Here is a 25,793-nt window from a genome sequence, read left to right on the forward strand (position 1 = left end):
GAATATATGATAACCAAGATATACAAGACACAAAGGCTGGCAGAATAAAATGAGCATTATAAATTTATAGAAATACTGATCTAGACAGAACTGGTATTTTAGCTGCATCACACCAGAAGACAATCATCATTCATTTTTCAAACCAAAGTTGAAGAAACATTCCAAATCTGTGTTTGGTAAAACAAATTCAGTGCAATGCACTAGCTCTGATGAAATTTTGCTGACATCTAGGTTGCCCTACATTCCGTTAAAACATGAGTGGTAACATAAACAAAACATAACAACAGATGTACAGTTATGCCATTTACATACAAATATATGTATATGCACATTTTAGAAATTCAAATGATGTCAGGAGGTCTCATAGGCTGTGTTGGATATATTTTATATAGTACAGTTGTAGTTTACATGTTCAATTTCATGACATACCCAAAGTGCTCTACATATGCACCCCCCTGCTTCTCTGTAGTTTTTTATTCTATATAGAATAGCTTTCTTTTGGTTTTCATCACTAAAAACTGACAGTTTGAGAGAGCAAGGAAAAGCTACTCACAGGCTTTTGTGGAAAACACAAGATTTACTCTTTAAGATTGTTATTGATTGATGAAATGATTAAACGTTTCTGTTCAAAACCAAGAACCATGTTGGTAAGCTTGCTGTTAGCAGAGACTAAGAGCTGTCAGAATATCTAATTTAAAAGCCTAGTCTGTGTAGTTAATGGAGCCTTCAAAGGGCAATTGAAAATCCTTCAATTCAGTAACCTATCCTTTCTCATTGCCCATACAGAGAGATGTTTCTGAATTTCGTAATGAAAATTCCTCTCCTTCCCTTCCTTCCAAAGTAGAGAATTAGAGTAATATCCAGTGCTACACCAAATTAAACCTCTGTCCCATCACTAATAAACTGCATACCTTGCAAGCAAAGGTCAATGTTGTTTGAGAGGAAAAAAACCAAAAACTTGTATCAAGAATTACTATAGCTCATTAAATAACTACACAATGTGATTCGTCCATAAGTTAAACAGTTAAGCTGCAACTGTACTATACTTTAGCATATACATTAAACTTAATTGTAACTGAGTTAACAGCCACATTTGCCTTTTTCTTGCTCCTCATTCAGTTGTTCTGTAGAGCTGTGCCCATTGGAGCGCACCACCCCTTCTGGGATCCAGGATTTATCCACACACCGTTCCATGCGCTTCATTATGAGGTCAAGCAGAGTTTCAATGGCTTTGCTTACATTATTCCCATTAGCTGCACTCGTTTCAAAATATGGTATTCTGCAGAAGACAAAACCCACAAACTTACATCACACAGTTTATATTCATAGGAGCAAAACCAATACATGCCTACTGCCACATACTTAGAAATCACACAAACATGGTTACTGCTGCTCCATAGCAGAAAGACACTAAGTGGTCAGTGGTCTGAAATGCAAAAGAAATTAATGAAATGGCTGATTCTGTAGGTAGGGCAGAAGGATAAGCTTTAGTTTACATCGTGGAGTCCACAATTTACAGAGGCACTGTAACTGTAAATGTTACAGTGTATATCCAAAATAACTTCCCAAAGCTATGCTCCCGAGGTCTGTTTTTTCCAGCTCCCTTCCCCACAAGAGATGCAATTACTTTATATGGCCTTGTGTGCGTAAGTGTTCTCCTTACTGATTTCTATCTACATCAGCTAGGGTGTCACTGCAAGAGAGGGAATGCTAGTATGGACGTAACCCTGCAGGCAAGGCAGTAAAGACTCCTAATGTGGTACTCTTTTCACTACAAAAGGTGACTGTTTCTTCTGCTGACACTTCAACTATAGACTCACTTACATACAAAAAAACCCCCACTGCTCAGACCACCTATTAAAAAGGTTTCTGGACACCTTGGTATTGAAGGTATTGAAAACACATTGCTAGTTTTCATTATCGTTGTGGGTCAGGATGTTTCAATGGCGGGTCTGAAGGCTTTTGACCACAGGGTGGTGCTAGCATGGCTGCAGTAGTGTCACTCCCCAGTAACGACCGAAACAATCACTTCATAATTTTAAGTATTTCTTACTTAACTTGCAAGTTAAGCCAGACCGCATGAGCAGTCAAAAATATTATATTACTGTCTCAGTGTGTAGGTTTCCTGCAATCGTTTTCAAAATATGTCACTTACAAGTACAAGCCCTTTCCAGAGAGAGTGGATATTCACTATCTCACACACTTCTTACCAGAAGATTGTTTGCTGCAGCAGGATTTATCTTGCTTCCCCTCAGGAGCATTTGGGAAACTAACTGACTCCTAGCAGCTATCCTGTCTCACTTCTACAGGGCAGAGAACTTTGTAACTGCCTACAGATTGGACGTGATCTACACCCTTGACTTTTAGCGACCTATTCCTAAATTAAGTTGGCATTTTCAGCCACAAAGATAAACATTTCATAAATTATTTCCAGAAGGTGAAGTCTCATGCAAAGAGATCTCTTTCAAATCTTTAAGAAATGGCTACATGCCTTCTGCTGCTGTTCAGAAGTTTTTGCTCCTTCACAAGCAGCTGGTTAAAGTACCAAATGCACTTGCTGTTGTGTGTGTGACAAGGACTTCAACCATGCATTTTCACAAGTGAATGAAAAAGTAAGAAGGTAATATTGCACTAAACCCATTTGTCTCTAATAGACAGTTTGCTCCTGATTTGCCTCCAATGACTCTTCAAGGTCAAAGAAAGCTAATTTGTGATTACGTGATAGGAAACACAACCTGCAGAACAAGTCCTTAGCACTGAGGACCTAGTGTTCAAACTGTGCAAGTTTTGTGGGCTTTATTTTGGACCAGCTCTAATCTAGTCCCTCAGACTGAATGCAGATTACTGGTCGAGTTTAGTTTTCAATTGAGAAGGAATCCAGTTCACATGCTAGAAAGCTGCTCCTCTGTGTGAATCAAACCACAATAAATGGATCAGAAGATTTGCTTCAAAAGTGCACTTCTGATCCACACTGAAATGCAATATAATCCAGAGATGAGACCAATGGAAGAGTTAAGGGAGTATAACAGTACTATGGGATTAATTAGTATCTGATAGGAACAAAGATTTCACATAATTCGTTTAGGGATACATGACTTTTGCCTGTAGGGAAGGGGAAGGGCAAGGCTACCCTGTCTTCCTGCTGGTCTGACTTGGTTTTCAGACTCCCTGGGAGTCTCTGAGAGTGCAATGCCTGCAAGAAAACACTGCTGACTCCTTTGAGGCTAAGTCACTAAGAATTCACCTAAGGTACAGTCCTAACAAAATTGCTTGAACAGTTGAAGGAAGATTGAATGGGGAGGGGCCAGAGAACCGGGGAACCGTGGGCTGGGCCAGAACTGCTCTCCTGTGGGAACCCAGCACTCTGTAAGCAGACTGTCCAAATGCCAGTCAAAGAAACTGAGGCCACGTGCTTCCATGGCCATGCCAGAGACAACGGCTACTCTACAACAAACTTTTGTAAAACAACTCAGCTTGTAAATTAGGATATCATTGCTTGGTATTATTTTTGTTTTCCCTAAAATCTGATGTGACACTCATCACCTCATCAAATGCTCTTTCGGATTTCACTTTGTAAGAGACCTGGGTTTTCTGGGCCCCATAGAAAGCGTCAGCACAGGCAAGAGCAAAGAATTAGACCCGCATCATTCCCTGCCTCTCCAGCTAAATTCTGTCTCTTTTCCAGAATGTTTGTGAAAATTTACTTTGTTTACTGCCAAGGAAAGGAGAAGATTAACCAGTCTCCAGTGCAAGGTTATTGTCATACTAAGTACGGATTTTTAGGCAATGCAGAAAACATTAATCTCTGACAGGAAAAAATATACCATACCAGCCAGTTAAGCATTCTAAAATGCTTATTCTCACAATAACCTTTCAGTATACAGAAAAGGCATTATAGAAAACATTTCATTCTGCTTTAAACACAGCAATAACTGGAAGGAAGTTACTTACCCATATTTTTCTGCAAGTTCCTTAGCCTCTTCTTCTTTCACCATTCTTTGGTCTTCCAGATCACTCTTGTTTCCACATAATACAATGTCAGGGTTTTCACAATATGCATGCATTTGTAGCTGACCTAACAGCAACAACACGAATAGGGGTCACAACTTACTGTCACACATAAAGCTCACTAAAAACACTACCACATTTCAGGCAATACAAAGTTCTTCAGGAAAACGACTCTTTGAAAGACAGAAAACAAGCATGTTCTCTGTTATCTCACAGGACTTCTGCTATTGCACTGAGGAGCCAGAGAACAGGTGGACATCCACTATCATGTACCCGGTGAAAAAGCCAGGGAACAAGCCAGGGAAGTAGAAGCCTGAAAAAGTTAGCACAGAAGCTGTGTATTTGTAGCTTAAGGAGTTATGCTCACCAAGCATCTTCAGTGAGCTGCCAGGAAAGGATATACTTCCCTTTCCTGATGGATGATACAGTTTTGGAACTCCTTCGCCTAGATACACCAGCCTAGTAACATTTGCCTTCCATTAAGTTTTATTGACAAAGCTTCAGGTGAGTCAAAATAGTTTTGCATAGGCTTTCCACACACTTAAATTACTGAATATCACCAGAGTCAGGGATATGATGTTCTCTCAGCTTGCTTTTATATAGGTTAAGATTCAAGTTCAGTAGGCAAAGCTGAATTTCAGGTAAACACTAGAAGCCACCACTAGGCAGCTATTACAGCTATGAATGCAACATTTACTTTCTTTTACTAAGAAAGCTATAAAAAACCAGTATTTTCAGTTCTATTTCTCAGTGAGACTCCGTATTTACAAATATAACCCCCTTCCCGCCCACGCAAAGAAAGAAAGAAAAAAGAATAAAGAAATGCCATACTTATCCAGTTCCTGACATTCAGAAAGCTTTGCTCATTTGTCAAATCAAAGAGAAGAAGAAACCCCATGGCATCTCTGAAGAAAGCTGTTGTCAAGCTACGAAACCTAGACCAGCAGAGTGAAATTAGTTGGCTCATCTGACAAGTTACTTTGAAAATATAACTGCATATAGTCATAAAACTGAGGTAACTTAAGGCTGAATTAACTAGAATGAAATAGTCATCATAACTGTTTTGCTCACGTAGGGACTGGATAAGAAGAATTGCTAACATTACTATGGCCTAATCAAGGCCTAAGGAAGTCAAGGAGCATGAGAGCTTTAGATAGTGTCTTCTATATAAAGCATGACTTGATCAAGATTCAGAAATTAAAATAAGAATGAAATTCAAACTTCTAACAGGAATTTGTCCCCTATACATATCAGTTCTTGATTTTAAGACTATGAACCGCTAGGATGCTAGTCTTTTCATAGACAAATAGAAAAGAATCCTTTGAGGTGATTTCACCTGTTCCCAAGACCTCAACATATTTACAGAAATTTAAAGAAAACTGAAAAAAGAAAAGCTTTAAAAATATCTATATGCATTGGCCATGAAAAAAAAAAAAGAAAGTTTCCAAAAGACAAAAAGCAACAATTACAGTTTTAATGTTCTACAGTTGTAAATTACAGTTGTAATTTAATGGGTATTCATAGGAAACTTTCCATCACTGTTAAAATTAAAGGAAGCACACTTTCCCATCTTGAGTCATACAATTAAAATGTAACAATCAATAAAGAGAATTCATGTACTCGGTTCCATTTGCATGTAGCTTGATGACAACTGCCCTACTTGCTAGGTGGGGGGATGGAACATACCTTTCCTGCCCTGCAGTATCCCAGAGCTGAAGATGTATCCTCTGTCCTCTGCCACCAACACCATCTGGCCCATTGGGTCTATACACCTGTAAAAGGTAAATTTGCAAGACGGAGTGTTAGCAGTCCAGTCTCTACAGAACACAAAATAACTGACATTTGAAGTCATTAAATGCAGCAAAACTAGCATTGCCGATGCAAAGATCCCAACTACAACTCAATCCCTCTGCTTTGTAAGGCAAAAGTAATATGGGTTGCATTTTAATTTTGCATCCAACTGAGTATTTAAAAAATAAGGGTAAAAGTGAAACTGGAAAAACAGTATCCAATAGATCATGGACTCCGAAAGATATTTAGAGTGGCCATTAAGTTTCATTAGGCAAACTTAATTTTAGTATTTTGATTTTCTATTTTTTGCTATTATCTTGTATCGTGTTCAAATTAAAATGTAAGAAAGCAACAATTGGATCATGCAATCTGGCAATAAATTTGTACCAATAACAGAACCTCATTAGTGAACAGAATATATTCATAAAGACATCTCTCATAAGCTGACAAAAGATTGCTGAAAAAGAGCTGAGGGTAGATCTTATCATATCACAGCTTAAAAAGCAGAAATTGGATGATAATAATAAAAGCTGAAGAGTTTACTCAGCGTGAAAATTTAAATAAGGGCATCTGTTAGCTTTGGAAGGATCAGATAAAAAAAAAAAAGACTCATTTCTTGTTTAGAACACTTCATGTTAGGTTGTCTTCTTTACCTTCAACTGTCATTGTACCAGGTTACCAGAGTTACAAACACTACCTTTAGAGACACATAAACTTGCTGATTTTGTGGATTATACGATTCAGGTTGTGAAACCTAAATCTTATCCTGAGTTATCAAATATGCTGTAAACCCACCATGTTTACTATCCCACAAAAGGAATACTAATTTATGCAAGAGACCGGGTTCACATTTCACAAAGATATTTACTCCTTCCACTACTGTGGTGCGTGTCATCCATCAAAATGGATGCACAATGCCCGTTACCCTATCCGGACTTCTGGACACTTGGGAAATCATCAGGCTACACTGAAAAGCATTTAATACTTCTACATAAGAATGAAAAAAACTTGTGCCAACTCAATTTCTCAGTGCAGTAAGGACTAGCATCCAATTGGCTATCATGCTCAGCTTCATGTCAAAAGTACATTTGCCTAGTTTAATAACAATTCAGGGGTTACTACCTTATTTTTCACAATTCTCTAGTAGTGGTAACTGCTTGGAAAGCCAAATCAGCTCCATCTATCATGCTATCCCATTTCATTCACATGTTTTAAAACTGTTTTAAAATCAACATTGCAGTCTTTGTTCACTAGCCATTTCAGTTCACAAACAGCAAAAACATTTTTACTACAGCCCAATCCTTCCTCATAAAGGGAGTTCAACAATAAAAGTGCTACTCCAGGTACTATGTGCACAACTCACAGAGTAGATACACTCATCAACACTTGCTGAGCAGTAAGTGGTCGCTTAGAATCAGCTCTTCTTACTTTAACTTTGGGGGAAATGGAGGGACGACAACACAACAACAACAAAAATAACCAGGTAAAATGAGATTGTTTCCTTGTCACAAGATTAAGTACACAATAACTACTGATTACATGCCTACACATAAGGATCAGCAGGTTAGATTTTTAAAAAAATAGATTCTAGTCATCACCAAGACAAATACCATTAAGTAGCACACAGTTTGTGAAAACTCACCACTCTCTTTTCCCGGAAGTCAATGCCCACCGTTGTGATAAATTTGGAATTAAATTTGCCATCCGTATATTGGTAAAGAAGGCTGGTCTTTCCTACTCCAGAATCACCGAGTGCTAGAAACTTTATGAGGTAATCATAGTCCCCATCAGACATAGTGAGAATTCAGGAGATACCTTAAAAAGCAAAGCAAAAAGGATTAGTTAGTAAACAACTCTGCCAAGGCTTCTTTTGACAAATGTTTAAAATAAAAATAATTATTTGAACTACAAAGCATCCAGCAGTGGGACCAGTTCTGTACTCTTTTACACTGGTTTCACCTCAAACTCTCAATTATGCCAATTATCAATATCAAATTCAGCTGTGACTGAAAAACTGCATAGTTAATTTTATCACATTCCTCTTATTACAAAGAGAAGGCAACATAATTTTAACTTTTTCAGGAAAGACTGAAAAATCAAGGTCAAAGTATTCAAGATATCTGGAACATGAACTGCAGAATTGTTTTTAACCAGCGTGGAAGCTGGCAAAAGCTACTTAATTGTACCAGCAATGCAACTCTGACCTCACATTCACTGTGACATTATTAACATATGCAAAAATTTTATTTTTTTCCAGACTGCCCACTATATTTAAATAAAAATGACAAAATTTTTCTATTAATAGCTATTTTTCAGTCTTGAAAAAGTTTTTTCATACCAGGAGGAAAAATAACCAAGCAACATTTTGTGGTTGTTATTGATTTTGTTGGGGGTTTGGTTTGTTTTGTTTAGAGGACCAATTTTCAAAGTTTTAAAAGTTTTTATCATGATGCTAGTTAATCATTTAAACTAAATCTTGATTCTGAATTGCCATTAAATAACACACACATCTTCCCATGGCCCATACGCATTTAAGAAATTTCTCTCTATCCTTTTTGTGCCTTTGAAAAAATAACCGTATTAGTTATAGTCTCATCAAAGTGCAGTAACAGCTAGAATGTATAACAAAAATCACTGGCAAATTTCATATATACTAGAAAGAATGACGTGAGTGCACTAGTACTTTCCTGTTGAGTAGTTACTGAGCCTCTCTTCCCCCAAAACAAACAGTAGAGAGCTGCCTTATGTTGTTTTCAAAGAAATGAACATAAGAAGATAAGCCTAAAATAACCATTCTAAAAGCAACTAAAAGTGGTATTAAATTGCCTCTTATGAAGGAGGGAAATAGATACGAAAAGACAAAAAATAAGATAGATGATGAAACAAAATACTAAAAAAAGTAAAATCTGCTGTTTCAGCTGTAAATAGTTATTTTTGGAACTATCTGTAGCTTGAACTAGATAAAATTACTCATGTCAAGTCAAACACTGCAGTAGTTTGCATCAATGGCAAAACACCAACTCATTTCTTGAATAGCAACTCACAGCTTGAGGTTTGGAACAAACTCCGTATCTCAAGTACGTGGGCATCAATCACCACCATTAAGCTAAAACCATAACTATCTTTAAAGCTTCAACTTTATGTTAGTACTGCTCCTGGTTACAAGACAGAACTGTGATTAGTTGACTTAGCCATGACTGGACTTACCGCGATCAGATGCGGACGACGGTCAGATTTACACCCAGATACTCTCCAACTGAAGAGTCAGTCGAAAGCATCTGACTTTTTTTGCGATTTCCAGTTTTGAAGTCTCCCCCTCCCCAGCCAAAGCATATTTTACAGTATGCCCTCGCTGACAGTAAAACCTTGCAGGAAAGGGGTTTTAGGTGACAGAGCTCACACTCACTACCACACCACAGCCAGCTAATTCACTTTCCACTGTTGTGTTTTAATACAAAGTTTTGCAACAGAGCAAAAGATTGAAACAAAACACCTCGCTGTAATAGTTATCAGTGAGCTTTTTACATAAATACACCACAACTGCAAGCTTACATCCACCACGCAGGTCTGTAGGAACAGTATGTTCAAATGAGCAAGTGGAACAGGCAGCCACACGCTGACATAAGAACATTTTTAGAAGAAATTAAAAATCCTGATCCATTAGACACACTCACACATACTAGCAAAAGGGGGTTTTGGGTTATTGTTTCGTTTTTTAAATCCTCCCCCCTGTTAGGGAAGGGGAAAAAAAAAAGTAAAATCAGATCGCCTACCTTGCAGCTCTACAAAGGGTCTTTTCATTGAAATGCACTAGAAGAAAGGGAAAAAAATATTTTAAAAAGCAAACAAGGAGATTTTTACTAAAGACTGGATTTGATTTAGACTTCCATCTTTTATGTGGTGTTTCTTTTACGCTCAGATGTTCTCCAAGGGCAAAGGGCTGTGTAAGCTCCCTCTCTACTCAAGTACGTGTTCTTCCAGCTTCAGTACCCCTAAATTAATTGTTGCTTAAAAAGGCTTAAATGCAAATCTTAGGGCCAGTATATTATACAAAAACAAGCTAGCTTCATGTCTTTTACTATGCTATCCAACTTGTACAGAAGTATTTGCCTTGTCTTGTTGGTATTTTGTTAGCTGGCTATAGGTATATAGAATGTACTTTTAATAAAAGATACAAATGATAGAGCCACCTAATCACTGCTAATTTATGTTGTAAGAAAGGTAATTTATCTTGCGCCCTGTGCAAGACCTTATGGAGGAAGAAAGGGCGCTACAGCTCTTACTTGGAGCTGTAAGAAACTTACGGTTCAGCTGCACCCTTCCACTGGACAGAGCTGAGTGAAAGCTCTGGTTAAAACAGAAAGGTCAAGGTTAGACCTCGGGGAAGTAAAACCTAAAGGTATTCCTAGTGTCATATCTGATCTGTAGAGTATCTGTTTGGATCACTTAAACCTCAATTCTCCATATCGTTGGTAACGAATGCAATTTGCAAATGACTGATAGAGGACTAGGAGCCCTTCACAGGAAGGGCATAAAAATGCCTTCTAAAGGATTTGCTTGAAAAGGAAGTTTTCTCCTTAGGCTTTTGAAATGCACACACCTTTTACTGCACCCCATAATGTCCATTATTCAAGTATCTCCAGGGAGTGGGTCTTGTGAAACCCTGCACAGTTAACCTATCCTTGGAGACATGCAAAGAGCTATTTTCATAGCAGTTTCAAGCCTTGTCCTCCTCCCTGTACAAATATTTAAAAAGTGATCTCCACCCTCTACTTCCGAGACCTGCAGTCCTAGGGCCGAGACACATCCAGCTCCACACAACAGAAATAAGAATATATTCACAGCAAAGTATATTCATAGCAAAAACTGCTGTGGATTTTTTAAGTAACTGCTCTGTTACTATAAACCCATCCCATTTTTTCCTTCCAATTTTGCATTTTTTAAAATTAGGCTTTATAGCTTCACACCTTCCAGTCTTACCTTCCACATTTCTATACCTCGTATATCAGGACAGTGGGAGGTAGAAAAGGAAGAATCAGAAAAAATTGATGATACAGTTAGAATTCATCAGGTCACCAAAAGAAAAAAAAAACCTGAATTCATTTTAGAATAATCATTCCAAAATCTTGCTTCTAAGAGTAAGAACTCCTTGGCTGAAAAAATTCACTGACGGACAGTTTTAGGCTCCACATCAAGGCCTCCAGGGTTTTCGCCTTTTGTAAACCCCTCCTTGATCCCATTCAGCTCTGGCTTTGCACTTCACCTAGCATGCAGATGGACAGAGGCTATGAACAAGTGCTGGGAAAACTCCACTGGCCTTTTCCATTGCTGACAGGACCCCCACAGCCATCACTTAAGCTGTGCCTGTACAGCTGCCACTCCAAAGCCTCCACATACACACACGTCCAGATCATGGCTTGCCAAGAAGGGATGCTCTGCAAAGCAAGTGCTGCTTTTGTTCAGTGGATTTCCTTGTCTAAGGTACTTTCACATTAACAGGCATCAACGTTAATAGGCTCGTATTTTTGCGTCCAGGACACAAATACCACAACCCTATTGTGTGATAAAACATTCAAGACTATGGCAGTGTTGTTCCTGAATAAATTAAGGAAATTGGCTTGGCATGCAGGATTTCCCCTGTGCAGTATGGGGACAGGGAATATGATTTCTTAACAAACTGGCCTTGCACAAAACATGCAACTCCTGTGCTGCTACAGAGCTGATGGAGGGGAGGAGGAAGAAGGAAGAAGGCACAAAGAGATGAATAAATGAAAACACAAGCCAAAAAAAAAAAAAAAGGCATTGAGCTGCAAATAAAAATGTGTACACACACACACAGTGTAAAATTCAGGAAATCTGAACATGCTCTTAATCAGACAGTCCTCAAGCACATCAATTTAAAGTAAAGTATACCACTTACCCCAAACTCTGCTAAAGGAATAGTTAAGGCACACTGGAGATAGTACTTCCAGTAGGAGTATTTTTCTAGCACCACCTCTTTAGCACACAACCAAAAGGCTTATGCCGTCACCTGTTTGCATTCATGTTGATGGGTGCTCAGAGAAAGAGGTGTGCCTCATGTCTCCATGTCTAAGGAGGGTGCTGCCTGACAGCACGGCTGGGAAGCAATTACACAGTTCACATGTCCCATTTATTCCTAGAGGCAAACAGCATTTCAGAAGAGTTTTGTGCATGACCTACCTGGGAGCAGATGTAAAGTACCTGCTAAATTACCCACGCACCTTACTACAATTACATTGTTCCTAATAAGTGTTTTCATACAAAAATGTGTTAATGATGGACTATATGGATCACAGGTGTTCAGTTCCATTCATAGCTTTACCATTCTCTCTCTCGTGCAAGAAGGATACAGCAGCCTCTAATGCAAATTGCTGTTTTCTTTCTTTCTCTCTTGTACAGACTCAAGGACACTACGCTGCCCCATGGGTACCATGGTGAAAGCCATCTTTACCAAAGAAGAGAAAAATTATTCTTTGGCAAAGACTGGAACATAAGGTATTATATCTGACATGACTTCAGACCACACCTGCAACACCACCCCATTTCGCAGAGAAGCAATACATATTTAACAGAGGAAGCTTTTGGGGAGTTGGGGGGTCCTCCCCACACTAGATCACCTAGCCAGCCCTCCCAAGAGCAAAAAAGCCACTATTCTGTATGAAACTACTCAAATAAAACCATTTGTTTGACTCAATCCACTCTTCCCCCTCATACCAAGTGAAATGACTCTCTGTACACGAACTCAGACATCACCCCAGCATCCCAGATCTGCAGTGCAGCCAGCCATAAAGCCAGTGACTAACATGGTAGGATATACCACACAACTATAAAGAGACAAACTAATTTGAATTTGCCAAAACACAGATATTAGACCAATAATTAATTTATATTTTAAGATACCACAGGGTTTCATCACATTATCCTTTTGGAGATGGACAGCAGATGCTCAAGAGTTACAGTTAACTTTTAACAGTGTCCACTTTCTGCAAGTGTCACTCAGCTTTCAGTTAGATCTTATAGACAAAGACAGGCAAGTTGTACCTTGGCCTTGCCTTCTTTGCTCAGGAGAACCAGACCTCCCTGGAATAGTGGGACATTCACTAGGCTGTGTGCTAGAGGTAGGAGCCAAACTGCAGTGAAGTCTGCATATCCCTCCTGCAACAGAGATCCAGCCCTCAATGGATGGAGGGAGCGCAGCGAAGGGTTACATCCCTTGGCATCTATCACAGCAAGAGCAGTGTGCAATAGGCAAAAAAGTTGGGAGTCTGCTTAAGAAGGTTCCACTGCATTCATATATGATCAAGCCATATTTGTAAATATACTGTGAAACAGTCAATGCTACTTAGTGTTCAAAAATGCTTTGCAAATGAAAGTTTCTCCAAATACGGCTTTATTCTTAAAAAGCAGTTGAGACTGCATGCTTATGATTAAAGAGTTGACATGGGTATTGGGGGAAGAGGGTCCAAATCTCACACAGACAGAAAAGGAAAATACTGCAGGTCTCTCGATGGACAATGTGTAAATACAAGTAGATGGTAATAATCCATTTGTACTAGTTTGATCATGCTGCAAGTGCAAGTAAATTCATACTAAAAAAGCTTCTTAGCAGGGCACTACACAGACTTAAACAACTTAAATAGTTGTTTTATACGTCACCTGATCCGTTACAGAAGCAGCACTGAGAAAGCAAGCTGGACCTCAAAGGAATACGTTCACTAATCCTGTCATACCAGCACTCCTGTCACACTACAGCAAAGCAATAACCACATTCTTGTCTAGTGTGGGTGAAGCGTAGCAAACAGCCTCACCCTGCTCTAAGGCTTCAGTAGCACCCTAATGCTTGCAAAACTCGTCACCATCAGACACTTGCCAGCTCTGTCGAAACAAGGGACAGAGTTAAACAGTGTTCCTACTTAGTCAACACTTTATTAGAAGAGCCTTTGGCTAAAAGATGCCAGATGTGTAAAAATGTAACATAAACAAATTATAACAACAATTTTCTATAAACTCAAGTAACTGCTAAGCTGGGGGAAGAGAGTTAATAAATAAGCACTTTACCGAAATAGTCTGAGCTGAGCTTTTTTTTCCTTATGAAAATATACGACCTGTCTTGCTTTAATTTTGGCAAAAATAACACTTTCTGTGACTTCTGGGACTTTTCTGTAACATAAATAACAAGAAGGAAAATACGCCTTCCTCTCACAAATGAGAGGAAGAGATTCAATTGCTCTGAGCATTTATCTTCTGGTTACTCTCATTTGCTTTACTTGACATTTCACTGTTACGACCTTTTTAGTTTCAACTATAGAGGAATTCTAAGGAATTGTGGGATCGATGTCTAAGGATTGTCTCTTTCCTGGAAGGATCTAAGTCATTTTAAGAGTGCTCAGGATACATATAGGAGTCTGCAAAAATACATGCGAACAAATAGGCTGCAAGGCTTTAGCTTCCAAATGCTGATGTCACTTTTATCTCAGCTGAAGATGCTCTAGGACACTTTGTAAGCTGTCAGCATTGCTAGAACTGCAGAATTTTGCAGAGCAAGAAGAACTGACAGGCACACAAAGCACTCTGAGAATGAGTTATAATGGGAGATGCAAGGCATAAAATCATGATCCTACCCAGAAAGGGGGCACAAAAGGGGTAAGTGAAGCAACAGGTCTGCAGATGTGGTGAGAACCTTGCACAACAGGCCGAGCAAGGAAACAGCAGATTCTGAATTTCGTTTCCAGACAGCCCGGGGAAACTGGGAATGGAGAAGCCAGGAAAGGAAACAACAGTTAGTTTTGCAACTACGTCTGCATTTCAGCATAACCAAATCACCGAAAAGGAGGCTGAATTTCAAAGAATGGCTCAGTTACATAAAGGAATGAAAGGCAGCATGGAACTGGAAAAAAATGGAAAATAAAACCAGGAATGTTGCAGGTGATACTCCAACATCACCCATACTGAAGGATCTCTCTACAGTTTCAACTTCTCTGCAAAAAGCACAGCACCATCTCTTTTCCCTCATCAGTTTCTAACAGTTTCATGCTTCATGATAAGAAAATACCGTAGATAAATAAAGATTTGCAACAGTATCTGATGAAAACAGTTGAACTCCCTGAGAGGACCTGTCCCCCTCCTGGGAACGAGAGCTTTTGCCTCCCAAGTTACCTCTTTGAACTCTCACCAGAAGTTGCTTTCAAGTTGTAGCAGTGAAGCAAACGTCTGCACTATGTGAATAAACTCCAGAGTAGACTGGGAAAAACAAAGCAAAGATTTTTTTTTTTTTTTTTAAAAACAACTCCATACTACTTACTCCTTCCTCAACCATTCAACTGTTCCTCTAATAAATACATTAAGCCACAATGCCTTACAAGTTAACGTGCCATGCTTTTTCACTAACTTACAAACAGGAAATTCAGAGCGATGCCCAGCATCCTTCCTTGATGTGACAATTCTGACCACTTTGGGACCCAGCTCATAGCTTACCCACAACCTAACCTTAATTTGTAACACATCACTACACTGTACCTGCTCTTGACAGTATCAAGGAATTATGAATGACAGTCTTACATAGATTTCCACAGTGTCCAACTCTCAGTCAACACAGGAGCCACCAGGATTTCACCCACAAAGCTGGTCGTATTCACAGAAGGAGGGAATATCCAGAAGTTTGCCCACCCACCCATTCAGCAACACTTCCAACTCCAGAAGGGCACGGAAAAAGAGTACACTTCTACTTCTGCCCTCAGAAATAGCCACTGAAAGATAAAGGAGAAGGTAATAAGAATCACACAGGGTCATAAGAATCGAGCATTTCTTTAAGGAGTAGCTGGGTTTTCCTAGAGATTACAAAAATCTCCAGCAGACAGCTAGAATAAGCAGACACATGAAAAAGCAGAATAAAAAGAATAAGAAAAGGTAAAAAATCTGAAAACTGAGAGAGGAAGCAATTTCATATATGCAGTTAGAATATGAATGAAACGACATCTCAGAGAAAACACGTGCATGTACTCATGCTAAAGAAAGTATTACATTTTATGCTCTGCCTATGTGGGCGATTCAGTAGGCTGTAACACACATTAGTCAGGCCAGATTCTTTGTTTAAGTCCGTTAAAGCACATACTGTAAACAGCCAGCGGAAAATATTTGCAGCTAAAAAAAATTTTTTTTTTTTCCTCCTCCAGGGCAGGAAAGTTCTCAGCCGCCTTTGTGGTGGTGCATGTCGCCCCGGCCTCTCCTGGGCCGCTCTACGATCTCAGGAATTCCTGTTAGGCCTTGGCCTTTGTATAATGAGTTGGGTGGTTAAGCATCCCTGGACCATCACTTGCATGGCGAAGGTGGGGAGTGGCACTGACCGTACCAGGAACTCCTGTTGCCTGGCCAAGGTGGGGAATGAGAGTGGGAATAATTCATCATCCCCTGACAGCCTCGGAACATCCCTTACCTGGATCATAGCTGGAGTGGAATGCTACCAGCGTTACTGGAATTTGGAGAATTTCAGTATTCACTGACCCGGATTGTGGCCAGGATGGAAATTTACTGATGACTAAAGCCAATCATCTTGCAACCCTATAAACAGCGGTCCTAAGTGAGGCCCTTGGAGCTCTCCTGGACCACAGCGGGCTGCAACCAGCATCTCCCTCTTAGTGGGACACATCTCAGAGCTCACGAACTTTCAAGTTTGCGAAGTTCCGAGGACCATTGCTGACAATGGGACCTGGGCCGAAACCCTTCACTCCTTGAGGCTCAACCCTCGCCCACTGAGAAATGCCAAGACGTTTGAAGTGAATATTTCACCAAACTTGAGGGGAATTTTTAACAGGTATACCTTTGTACCTTTGTGCCTGTGTGTGTGCGTGTGTGAATTGATTTAGGTACCTGATAAATATTACCATCTCGAATCTATAATTAAGTCACTGTTGCGATTGTAGTAAATTCTATTAACTCACTTGGTAAATGTTAAATCAGTCAATGATTAAATGCTGCTAAAATCTTGTGATTCACCTTAAAACTGTGAATGCACCTTAAACAGCTGCTAAACACTGATATAAACCGTTGACCAAGTCTGGGAATAGGAGTGGATCCAGCCACACCTAAGCCCCATCAGGAGCTTAGATAGCAAGAGTGTCTTCTCTGAACCTCTTGACTCAATGGAGGGTCTCCCTTACCCTTTGCGTCTTCAGTCTCTGTATAAATCATTCTAGCTCAATTCTATTCTAACTTGATTTTTCCTTTGTATATTTCATGCATATAGTAAGTGATAGAGTGAACCTTGCTGTCGAACTTTTTTAAGTCACACTTTTATAAATTCCTGTTAAAGCCACTTTTTGCTAATACCTTTGACGGTGATTCTTTAAGCAGCCTCTAAACCACTCATTCGCGACAGCCTTCCACTTGTTTTGTAGGACAGATATATGGAATACAGATAATGCTTCTCCAAAAGGTCACAGCACCAAGCTCATGAAGGATACAAGATACATGCTGCATTAGAGGGAAGTAATCTGGCAAAAATAAATTATCATGATTAGGCCACTTAAAAGTCTATGGAGAAGGTCAGGCAACAGACAACCTGAAGATACCTGCTAGTCACTGTTAGATAAAAGTGAAACTCACACAAATACGATACGAATGGGACTATAAAATAAAACTGCATCATTCATCTAACATGGTGTGGGCAAGCGTACAAAGGGGTGAGGCAGGAAAGAATTTCAGTGCAGAATTTAATCCACCTTTTCATCCTTTGGGTTGGGAAATATCTGCTTCTCTTGTTTTTCACAGAAGGTAAACTCTTTTCCTTGCTAACTCTGGTTTTTCATCGGAAGATGCAACAAAAGTTACTCTTTTTTGCAGCTGCTGCCATTCTTTAGCATTATTGCTTTTCTGTAATATTGTGAGCTGTCCTATTTTTGGTGCAAGTTACTTGATTTAGTTCAACAATAAATAACAGGGGGTCACAGCATATAGCATTTCCTACATTTTGTTCTGGCTATTTATTCCTCAGGAAGTTAAAAGTTTTCTCATTACTTAGATGACATTGAAATACCCAAAGACTTTTAAGTCCATCAGAAGTTAATCTGTCTACATCTGCCAAATGAAAACAGTTAACACAAGGCATCACAGCCTTTTGGAGCAGGACTGATGTGTCAGGTCACACTTTCAGCCACCAGTGAAAACATCCTGTTCCTCAGAAAACTTACTGGTTATCAAAGTTATTGACTGAACAACTGTCCTGGTTTCGGCTGGGATAGAGTTAAATTTCTTCCTAGTGCTGTGTTTTGGATTCAGTATGAGAAGAATGCTGATAACACACTAATGTTTTCAGTTGTTGCTAAGTACCTTGTCAAGGACAACCACCCTCTGCTACCAAGCTAGACTGGGAGGAGGGAACACAGCCAGGACAGGTGGTCCAGCTGGCCAACAGGGTATTCCATACCATGTGACGTCACGCTCAGTATATGAATGGTAGGCATGATCCAAGAAGTACTGATCGCTACTTGGTTATCAGTCAGCGCGGGTGGTGAGCAATTGCATTGTGCATCACTCATTTTGTATATTCTATCATTATTATTATTATTTTCCCTTTTCTATTCTATTAAACTGTCTTTATCTCAACCCACGAGTTTTTCTCACTCTTACCCTTCCGATTCTCTCCCCGTCCCGCTGGGGGTGGGGGGAGTGAGCGAGTGGCTGCGTGGTATTTGGCTGCCTGCCAGGTTAAACCACGACAACAACTAATCAATATGCATTTCTAATGAGCTGGAAAATCTCTATTATTTATGAATATCGGGCATGACATTAGGAATAATAAGTTTTTTGTGGAAATATTTAATCAGAAGGGTTTCTTAAATGGATCTAGCAAAAAGGGCAAAATAAATTTATAGTTATCTGTGGCAAAACAAGGGAAACTGTCAGTTGAGAAAACCCTGTCTAGTAACTAGAAAAGGTTATTCCTTCTACTCCTTAATCTCAAACCCACTGCGATTGGACTTGAAATACAAGGTACAGTCAGAGATGCTAAGCAGGGAAGTGGTGCACATGGACGGAGATGAAAGGATGTATCTAGATTGATAAAGCTGAGGCTCACAGCTAGCATTCACCTCTCCCAAACTTTTAAAAATCATAAAATGATGACAGAAGCATCCTTGCAGGTGCCAAGCTCACTGGGTCTGCTCCACATCTTCTGGCAACCGCTGAAATGTGGAGACAGTCAGAGCACTGCAGGCTGGCAGCATGACACCTCAAAGAAATTGAGAGATGGGTCAGTTGTGAATGATCTGCTCTTAAGAGGTCTCAAAAAGAGACTGAGCCTTTGATTTCAGAGTCTGTAATAGCTACAGTCTGAGAGAGATATTTTCAGGCAGGATTTTTTAGTAAACATGTCTGGAAATAGTAAGCATATGTGATGGTTCCATATTTCATAAATGCTATGAAAAGGTTAGAAATAACTCACTGAGAACACTCTGGGCATAATTTAACTTGTCCGTTACGTAATAAAACACCACTTCTGCCTGAAATAGAGCCATGCAGTATTCAATAGGCCACGTTCTCTTCAAGAAGTTACTAACATGCGACAGCAAAGCAGAAATCTTGATCTGTGACAGCAAGACAGTCATTTTGTGGCTCAAAAGTATCACTCTCAAACTCTTCTAACAAAGCAAAGCAAAAACTACGGGGTGTTTTTTTTTTTTCCCCGCAAGAATTGAAAAACAAGCCCACACTTTCAACAAGTGACAGAATCTTCCACTTGAACAGCTCCAGAACTGCATCATGTATTAACACTGTCCAAGCTTTCTATTGAGGCTCTGCAGTCTGCCAAAATATTCAGACAGTGCTTTGGCAAAATGTTTGCTTCAATTCGTATCCTAGCACGGCTTCTTTTCTAGAGCCTCAGGGAAGGGATAATTCAAAAGAAGCACCGATTAAGCGGGCTGAACCACACACACAAAGCTTCCATTCAAAAAGCCTGCTGTTTTTCAACCCGAGTTGCTAACACTATTTATCTTGCTACTCTGATCAGAATCCCGTATTACAGTATGAATGATAGTTAAATCTTAATATACAGCAAAGACTGCTCAGATAAATGGCACAGCAAACTAGAATTTCTTACACTAATTCTTGTCATGGAGGTACGCATGAGCCCTGCAAGGAAAGCAAAAAGAATCACAAGTCTAATGCCACAGTTTGCCCATACTACTTACTTTAGTTATTCCCCGATAGAGGGAGGGCCCCCAGATGGCTGCAGAGTAACACCCCTGGCTAAAACCCGGCAGCTGTTGCCACCTTTTCATGATATAGATGCCTCCCTGCAGAATTCTTTCTTAACATTTCATGCAGACATACAGTGTCCTCAAGCTTCACTTTAACTGACCTACAATAACAGGCAATTTCCTACCTCTCCCCCCAGAAGTCTTCAATTAAAATTATTCTTCAGAATGTTTCTGCTATAGCAAAGAAACAGCTTAGCAGCAGCGAGCTTACAGAACAACCACCTCTATAACCCAAGTTCCAGAAAAAATATGCAAAGTTATTCTAAGAAAATAAATTGCCAGTCAGACTGCTCTAATTGATCCAAGCAGTGCAAGTTCCCTGTAGAAAACTCTGTCAGGAAAATGCATATGTAGTTTTCGTATCACAGTAGATTCAGACTGCTTTCTTGACTTAACACTAAGTATAAAACTTTGCATACTTATGAAGAATCCAAAAATCTCACACGAACTGACAAATCAGCTTCATATAACGATTTGCAATTTTTTACGTTCTACATTATGACTGAGAAAGGCATCAAACCTCTGAAATGAAAAACGGGATATAAAGAGTAAGTAGATATGAAAGAATCAGTTCACCTACGCACTTCTGTGCACAAGTCACAAGAAACTGGGAGTATGCAACGGTACTGTCCAACAAGAGTTTCTATTTGAAAAGACTCATTAAAGTAAGCGCTGCTGTTTCATCTTCTGTTAGAAGACTGACTTTGGCTTGCAGTGTTTGGTTTGATTTTAAACCAGTGCATACGATTTCCTACAGAAAGAAATAAAAACCCAGTAATGAGATTCCAGCAAAAACAAATTCAGTATGTGAAAAAAGAAAACCTCAGCACTAATCAATACAGCTGCAGTGCCTATAGTGGACCTACGCTAACATATATCAACCCGCTCACTCCCAGAAAATTCTCACCTCACCAGGATCCCAGTTCTGCTTCTGTTGATACCAACAGTTGCACCTTAATACATCAAAACTGAATTTTTGTAAAGAAACTTTACCCCTATGACACAGTGTTTAAACAAAATTCAGAAGCAGGAGGAGCTATATTATTTCCTAGTTATGAAGCCCAACATTTTAGATCAAAGAAAAGTTACTCTTAACTTTTGCTCCTTAAAAAGTTATTTCTACTTCCTTTTGACTAGAGCTTATTTCCCTCATTCCACTAGGATATATTCCAGGTCTTTTTCCATTAACTGCTTTTAAGATTTTTTGAGTTAATTCTTTAAATTTTGTATAGTTTCAGAATTTTTGTTGGTCTTCTTTTTTTCAATTTATATTCTTAAAGGCAAAAAAAACCCCAAACAATTTCTCTTTGATACCATTCTTAGTGACATGTTTAAAGAATTCCAGCTGAATTAGATTCCCAGTTTGTCTTCACCAGGCTTAATTACTAAGGGTGTTTTGTTTAAGATAGTGTTGTAAACGAAAGACATGCTGCAAAAGAGCAAATATACCGAAAACACTGGGAGCATGGTGAGGGAAAGTGGGGCAGCACCACATACTAGAATATTGTTTTGCTCTATACAACAGAATCCCAACATTATCAAAATTTAATCCTCAAATAACTTAGGCTATTAGAAATCACTACCCTAAAAAGTGCTAGAAATTGTTTCTGTAACACACATTCAAAATGCACATGTAATGCAGTAATTGAAAAGCATTATATAAATTACAATGAAGCAACTATGACAACCATAGTGCCATCCGGCACAGCACAGAAAAAAAACACTAAAATCAAGCATCAATGTTTGCAAAAATCCTTCCTCCCAGTTATTTTATATAAGCTTTTTCATACACTGAGGATGTCTATAAGGAAACAGCAAGAAAACATATTTATTTAACTACATTTATGAATTTGTCACTTCTTTCTCATAAACACAAGTCAAGGGGTGATGATCAAGACTATAAAAATCATCTTAAGATACTCTATGGTAGACATCAATTAAAACCCTGGGAAAGCCTTGTGACCTTCCCACAGAAGTGGAGGAGAATACTGTTTTCTGTTCTCTGAACAATTCCTCCTTGGTTACTTACAGTCTGCAAAAACTGGAGTTTTGGTTCATGATTAGAAAAACACTGGCAAACACATGGGCTAGAAAGGATGCCTGATTACAAATTCATGCTTGGGGTGGCAAGGAATGACCTAGTCAGATGGGCACATACATTTTGAGTTTCTTCCAGAGAAGATACAAAACACATTGCCTTTACCAAAATTAATTTTAGAGATTGAAACCATTACTATATGATTGAACAAGGAATGTGAACTAGATGAGCTCTCATGGTTCCTTGCAGTCCAATTTCTTTTGCTAATTAAAAATAACAGACTGTGCAACACACCATTTTTATTCCTTTTACCATCAATACATTTAGCATACATGAGAACAAACACATTGGTGCGCAACCCAGTTAAAAAAACCACCATTCTAAAGGACTGTTTTATTAAGTGTAATTTATCTCTCTGTGTTAATGAGAACACAGGAATAAATAGAGGGGGAAAAAGTTCAAGCAGTACAACATTTAAAAATACCTAGTTACTTTGTTCTGTATTATGAATCATTATTTGTGCAGTACAGTTTACTATCAAAGGTCTAACTCCACCTTCTAACTGTAGAGTAAGTTTGACTTAACACAGCAGGAAATGTAGGCTGATGACTTGGGACCAGAAAGGCCATCTTACGGTTACTGAATCCAGACACTGGTCACTGCAATCATGTATTTTAATCTTACTGATAAGCTTACCCAGGTTTGTCTTTAAACCTGACTGATTTCTTTGCAAAAAGCAATAACCAAAGACAAAGACACACCAAAAAGCTGCAGTTTTGTCATTTAAACCCAAAGCCTATGTTTTACATAAGCCAGTATACTTCCCAGTTTTAAGCTGACTTTTCCCTTTAGAACATGAGGATGCAGCAATGCTGAACTGTCTCTCAAAATCAAAATATTTCAGGCAGTTTGGTAAAAGTACAGCAACATTGTTTCACAGCTCTTAACAGAGGAACAGTTGGCATACAACAACTGTCAGCTCAAGGAAAACAATGTAATAAATCTTACAAAAATAAATAAAAGAGAGAAAGTGTTTACATACCTATGCTTAACAGCTGCAAATGGATCTGTAGTTTTCCAAGGGTACTTCAGTGACGAGTTTCCTGACACAGTTCAGATCTCTTGAATACCATAGTCATGCAAAAAGAGCCGTTTCTCATCTACAGTTAGTATCAGCAGAGAAAGAAAATAAAAACCAAATACTGTAGTTCAGAATAATAGCTCTAAAATTCGCACTGACATGCAAAGCTGCCAGCCCCACACAACCACCCTATCCACCTAATTACATTCAGCTGCTTGTCATGTGGTCTTGCTGACCGATCAAGTGATCTCTTTTCCTCTTAAAACTAAGCAACGTAGTTAACTAGATCTCCCTAAACCAGGTAACAAACATTGAGCCTTTGCTTAAACTACTGACCCTCCCCCTTCTTGTCACAGGGAGAGGAAGTTGCAGTATGTTTCATTACAAAAAAATAGAATAAAATACAGCAAACACAGTAGTCCACTATAATGAAATACAGTGAGCACCAAATGCTTGCAAAACCTAACGGAGAATTTCAGTTTTGAGCCTGTTTTTATTTTATGCCTTTACAGATGGCAGAAACAAGTTACAGATAACAAAATTGATGAAGACACCTGCGTGAGACCACATGAGAAGGAGTTGGAAGGATTCGGACAGGCAGCGGCAGCAGTACCCGGGGCTTTGTGGGCATCCACGTCCAGCCTCTTCAGCTGGAACCACTTCTGATAGGAACAAGCTCCAACAAAAGACCAGAGTTAAGTTGTTGCCAGAAACTTTCTGAACAACTGCAGCTAAATCTGCAAGCCCCTTCCTCAAACCTAAGAGATATATGCAGACATTTCACACATCTAATAATTTCAAGGAAATAAAGTTACTGATTTAACATGTAAACCAACTCTTCCTCAACAACAAGTCCATTCATCAGGGCTTGTTAACACAGACACCCAACAAGCAAGATTCACGTCTGGCCACATTATGGCACTGGTGCCTGCACCAAGGCACTCGCTGGACAGAGGTCCCTGCGCTGGGTCCAAGGGATAAGAAAGGAACTACACAGCCTGCGGTCACCACGAGGCCTTGTCCCCTCTCACAAACGCTCTTGACATTACAGATGCTAACAGTAGAGGACTGAAAGGTGTGAACAAAGTGAGTTTTGCACTCACCATGTAAGATGTAGCAGATGTGAGCTTTTACAGAAGATGGGTCGCCTTGCACAACCCTTTCTTGTCTCGGTTTCTTTCCTCACAGTGTTTCATGAGCAGAGAAGTAACAAAGCAAATTAAGAAGGTTTCTAAGACTACTCTCCAGTCTTATAATTTAAGAAGTGCTGCAGGCAGCCTGCTACAGCATTTAATGTATCCTGAATGCATTCCTCTACCAGTAACGAAAACAACTCCACAAGCTCCTTAATTCACTTGTCTCAACTATCTTGCCTCCTTTCCTGCAAATCAAAGCAATTTTTATTGCCCTTTCCCCAGCGAACATTCAAGTTCCGTTATACTGGCAAACAACTACCTGTGGTGGAACACCTTTTCATGCCCTACCTTAGCATTTTTCCCCGATTTAACTAAAATCCATTTCTTTGACATTTTGTTACAGGTTGTAATTTTTAAAACTCTACCCATTCTTGGCTCATTCCAATCTTCTACAAATTTCACCACAGTTTCAGAAGAATACAGAAGTCCCTTTTTTGCTCTCACATGCAATAAAAAAGTTTGTGTTCAATTTTCAGCAACGTGAACATTTTTAATCTTCAACTGCTTCCCTGATCGATACCAGCGCATTTGCTTACTGTGAAGAAATTCAGACCACAAGCAGCCAAGAATTTCTGGTAACTGCTCCAGAGCGCAGAAGGAGGAACAGGATAAGAAGTGTTGACAGACAAAGCAACAACTCTTTTGCCATGTTGCAAACAGCCCTGGGGGGTGGCTACATGCGTTGAACACAAACTGCCTATCTGGAAGTCTCAACCAGCAATGCAAATGGAGTTCAAGCTCTTCCACACAGTAAGATTTTTGCTATCTTTGAGGGGAAAGCAATTCACAAATAATTTCCAGACTTCAGTTTTTGATTTCAGGACAGAACGAGGCTTCTTAATTTTCCTCTTACCAACCTGGTGTGAGGAATACCAACAAACTTCCACTTCCCCCTTCCAGGAAAGGGTTTTATCCGAAACAGTAAGACTTTGCTAGGAAGGTACAGCTGAAATAAAGTTTATTTTCTGAGGGTGAAGTTACATTGATTTCAAACTGCAGAGTTAGTACCAAAACAGAGGGCCCCAGTTTACAAACGGGAGGACATCAATGTTTGGTTATTTAAAGTATCTGTTTTTAAATAAACACATTTGCAGCATCTCAGCAAATGCTGCACAAACAGCTGAGCCAACCCTACTGTGGTGGCAGGAAGCACACGCAAACGGTACGGCAGCAGCTGGAACAGGAACCACTGCAGCCAGCCCACGGTAAGCCTTCCTCTTGCTGCTACCCAAATCTTAGGGCGTTGTAAGAGCTTGGACATTTTCTAAGTTTATGTAGGGGATCAAAATTACACCAGTAAAGTCCTGAAACCACGAAATGCAGTTTTCAAGCTACAACTCTACAAAGGAATGGCTACCTATTTAGTTATTAAATCTTCTGATAGGGAGTAATATCATAAGTTT

At 39.4% G+C, this 25,793-nt stretch overlaps 1 protein-coding gene across 1 annotated transcript; it reads right to left on the reverse strand.

Moving 5' to 3' along the window:
* Positions 1 to 208: 208 nt before the first annotated feature.
* On the reverse strand, positions 209 to 23,277 carry RAB27A (RAB27A, member RAS oncogene family). Its single transcript, XM_009575137.1, has 6 exons — positions 23,156 to 23,277; positions 7,442 to 7,614; positions 5,695 to 5,780; positions 4,840 to 4,943; positions 3,952 to 4,075; positions 209 to 1,279 (listed from the first exon to the last, which is right to left on the reverse strand). The coding sequence occupies exons 2-6, from the start codon at positions 7,592 to 7,594 to the stop codon at positions 1,081 to 1,083; spliced, it is 666 nt and encodes a 221-aa protein (XP_009573432.1). The 5' UTR covers positions 7,595 to 7,614; positions 23,156 to 23,277; the 3' UTR covers positions 209 to 1,080.
* Positions 23,278 to 25,793: the final 2,516 nt, after the last annotated feature.

The sequence above is a fragment of the Fulmarus glacialis genome, unplaced genomic scaffold (genome assembly GCF_000690835.1).
Source record: "Fulmarus glacialis isolate BGI_N327 unplaced genomic scaffold, ASM69083v1 scaffold8543, whole genome shotgun sequence".
In the NCBI taxonomy this organism is placed as follows: Eukaryota; Metazoa; Chordata; class Aves; order Procellariiformes; family Procellariidae; genus Fulmarus; species Fulmarus glacialis.

Excerpts from the sequence above, each read along its gene's own strand:
- RAB27A (XM_009575137.1), bottom strand. The coding sequence starts at position 7,594 with ATGTCTGATGGGGACTATGATTACCTCATAAAGTTTCTAGCACTCGGT. Across the intron at positions 4,944-5,694 it reads GATACTGCAGGGCAGGAAAG|GTTTCGTAGCTTGACAACAG; the intron begins GTATGTTCCATC and ends CTGCTGGTCTAG. Across the intron at positions 1,280-3,951 it reads GAACTTGCAGAAAAATATGG|AATACCATATTTTGAAACGA; the intron begins GTAAGTAACTTC and ends TGTCTTCTGCAG.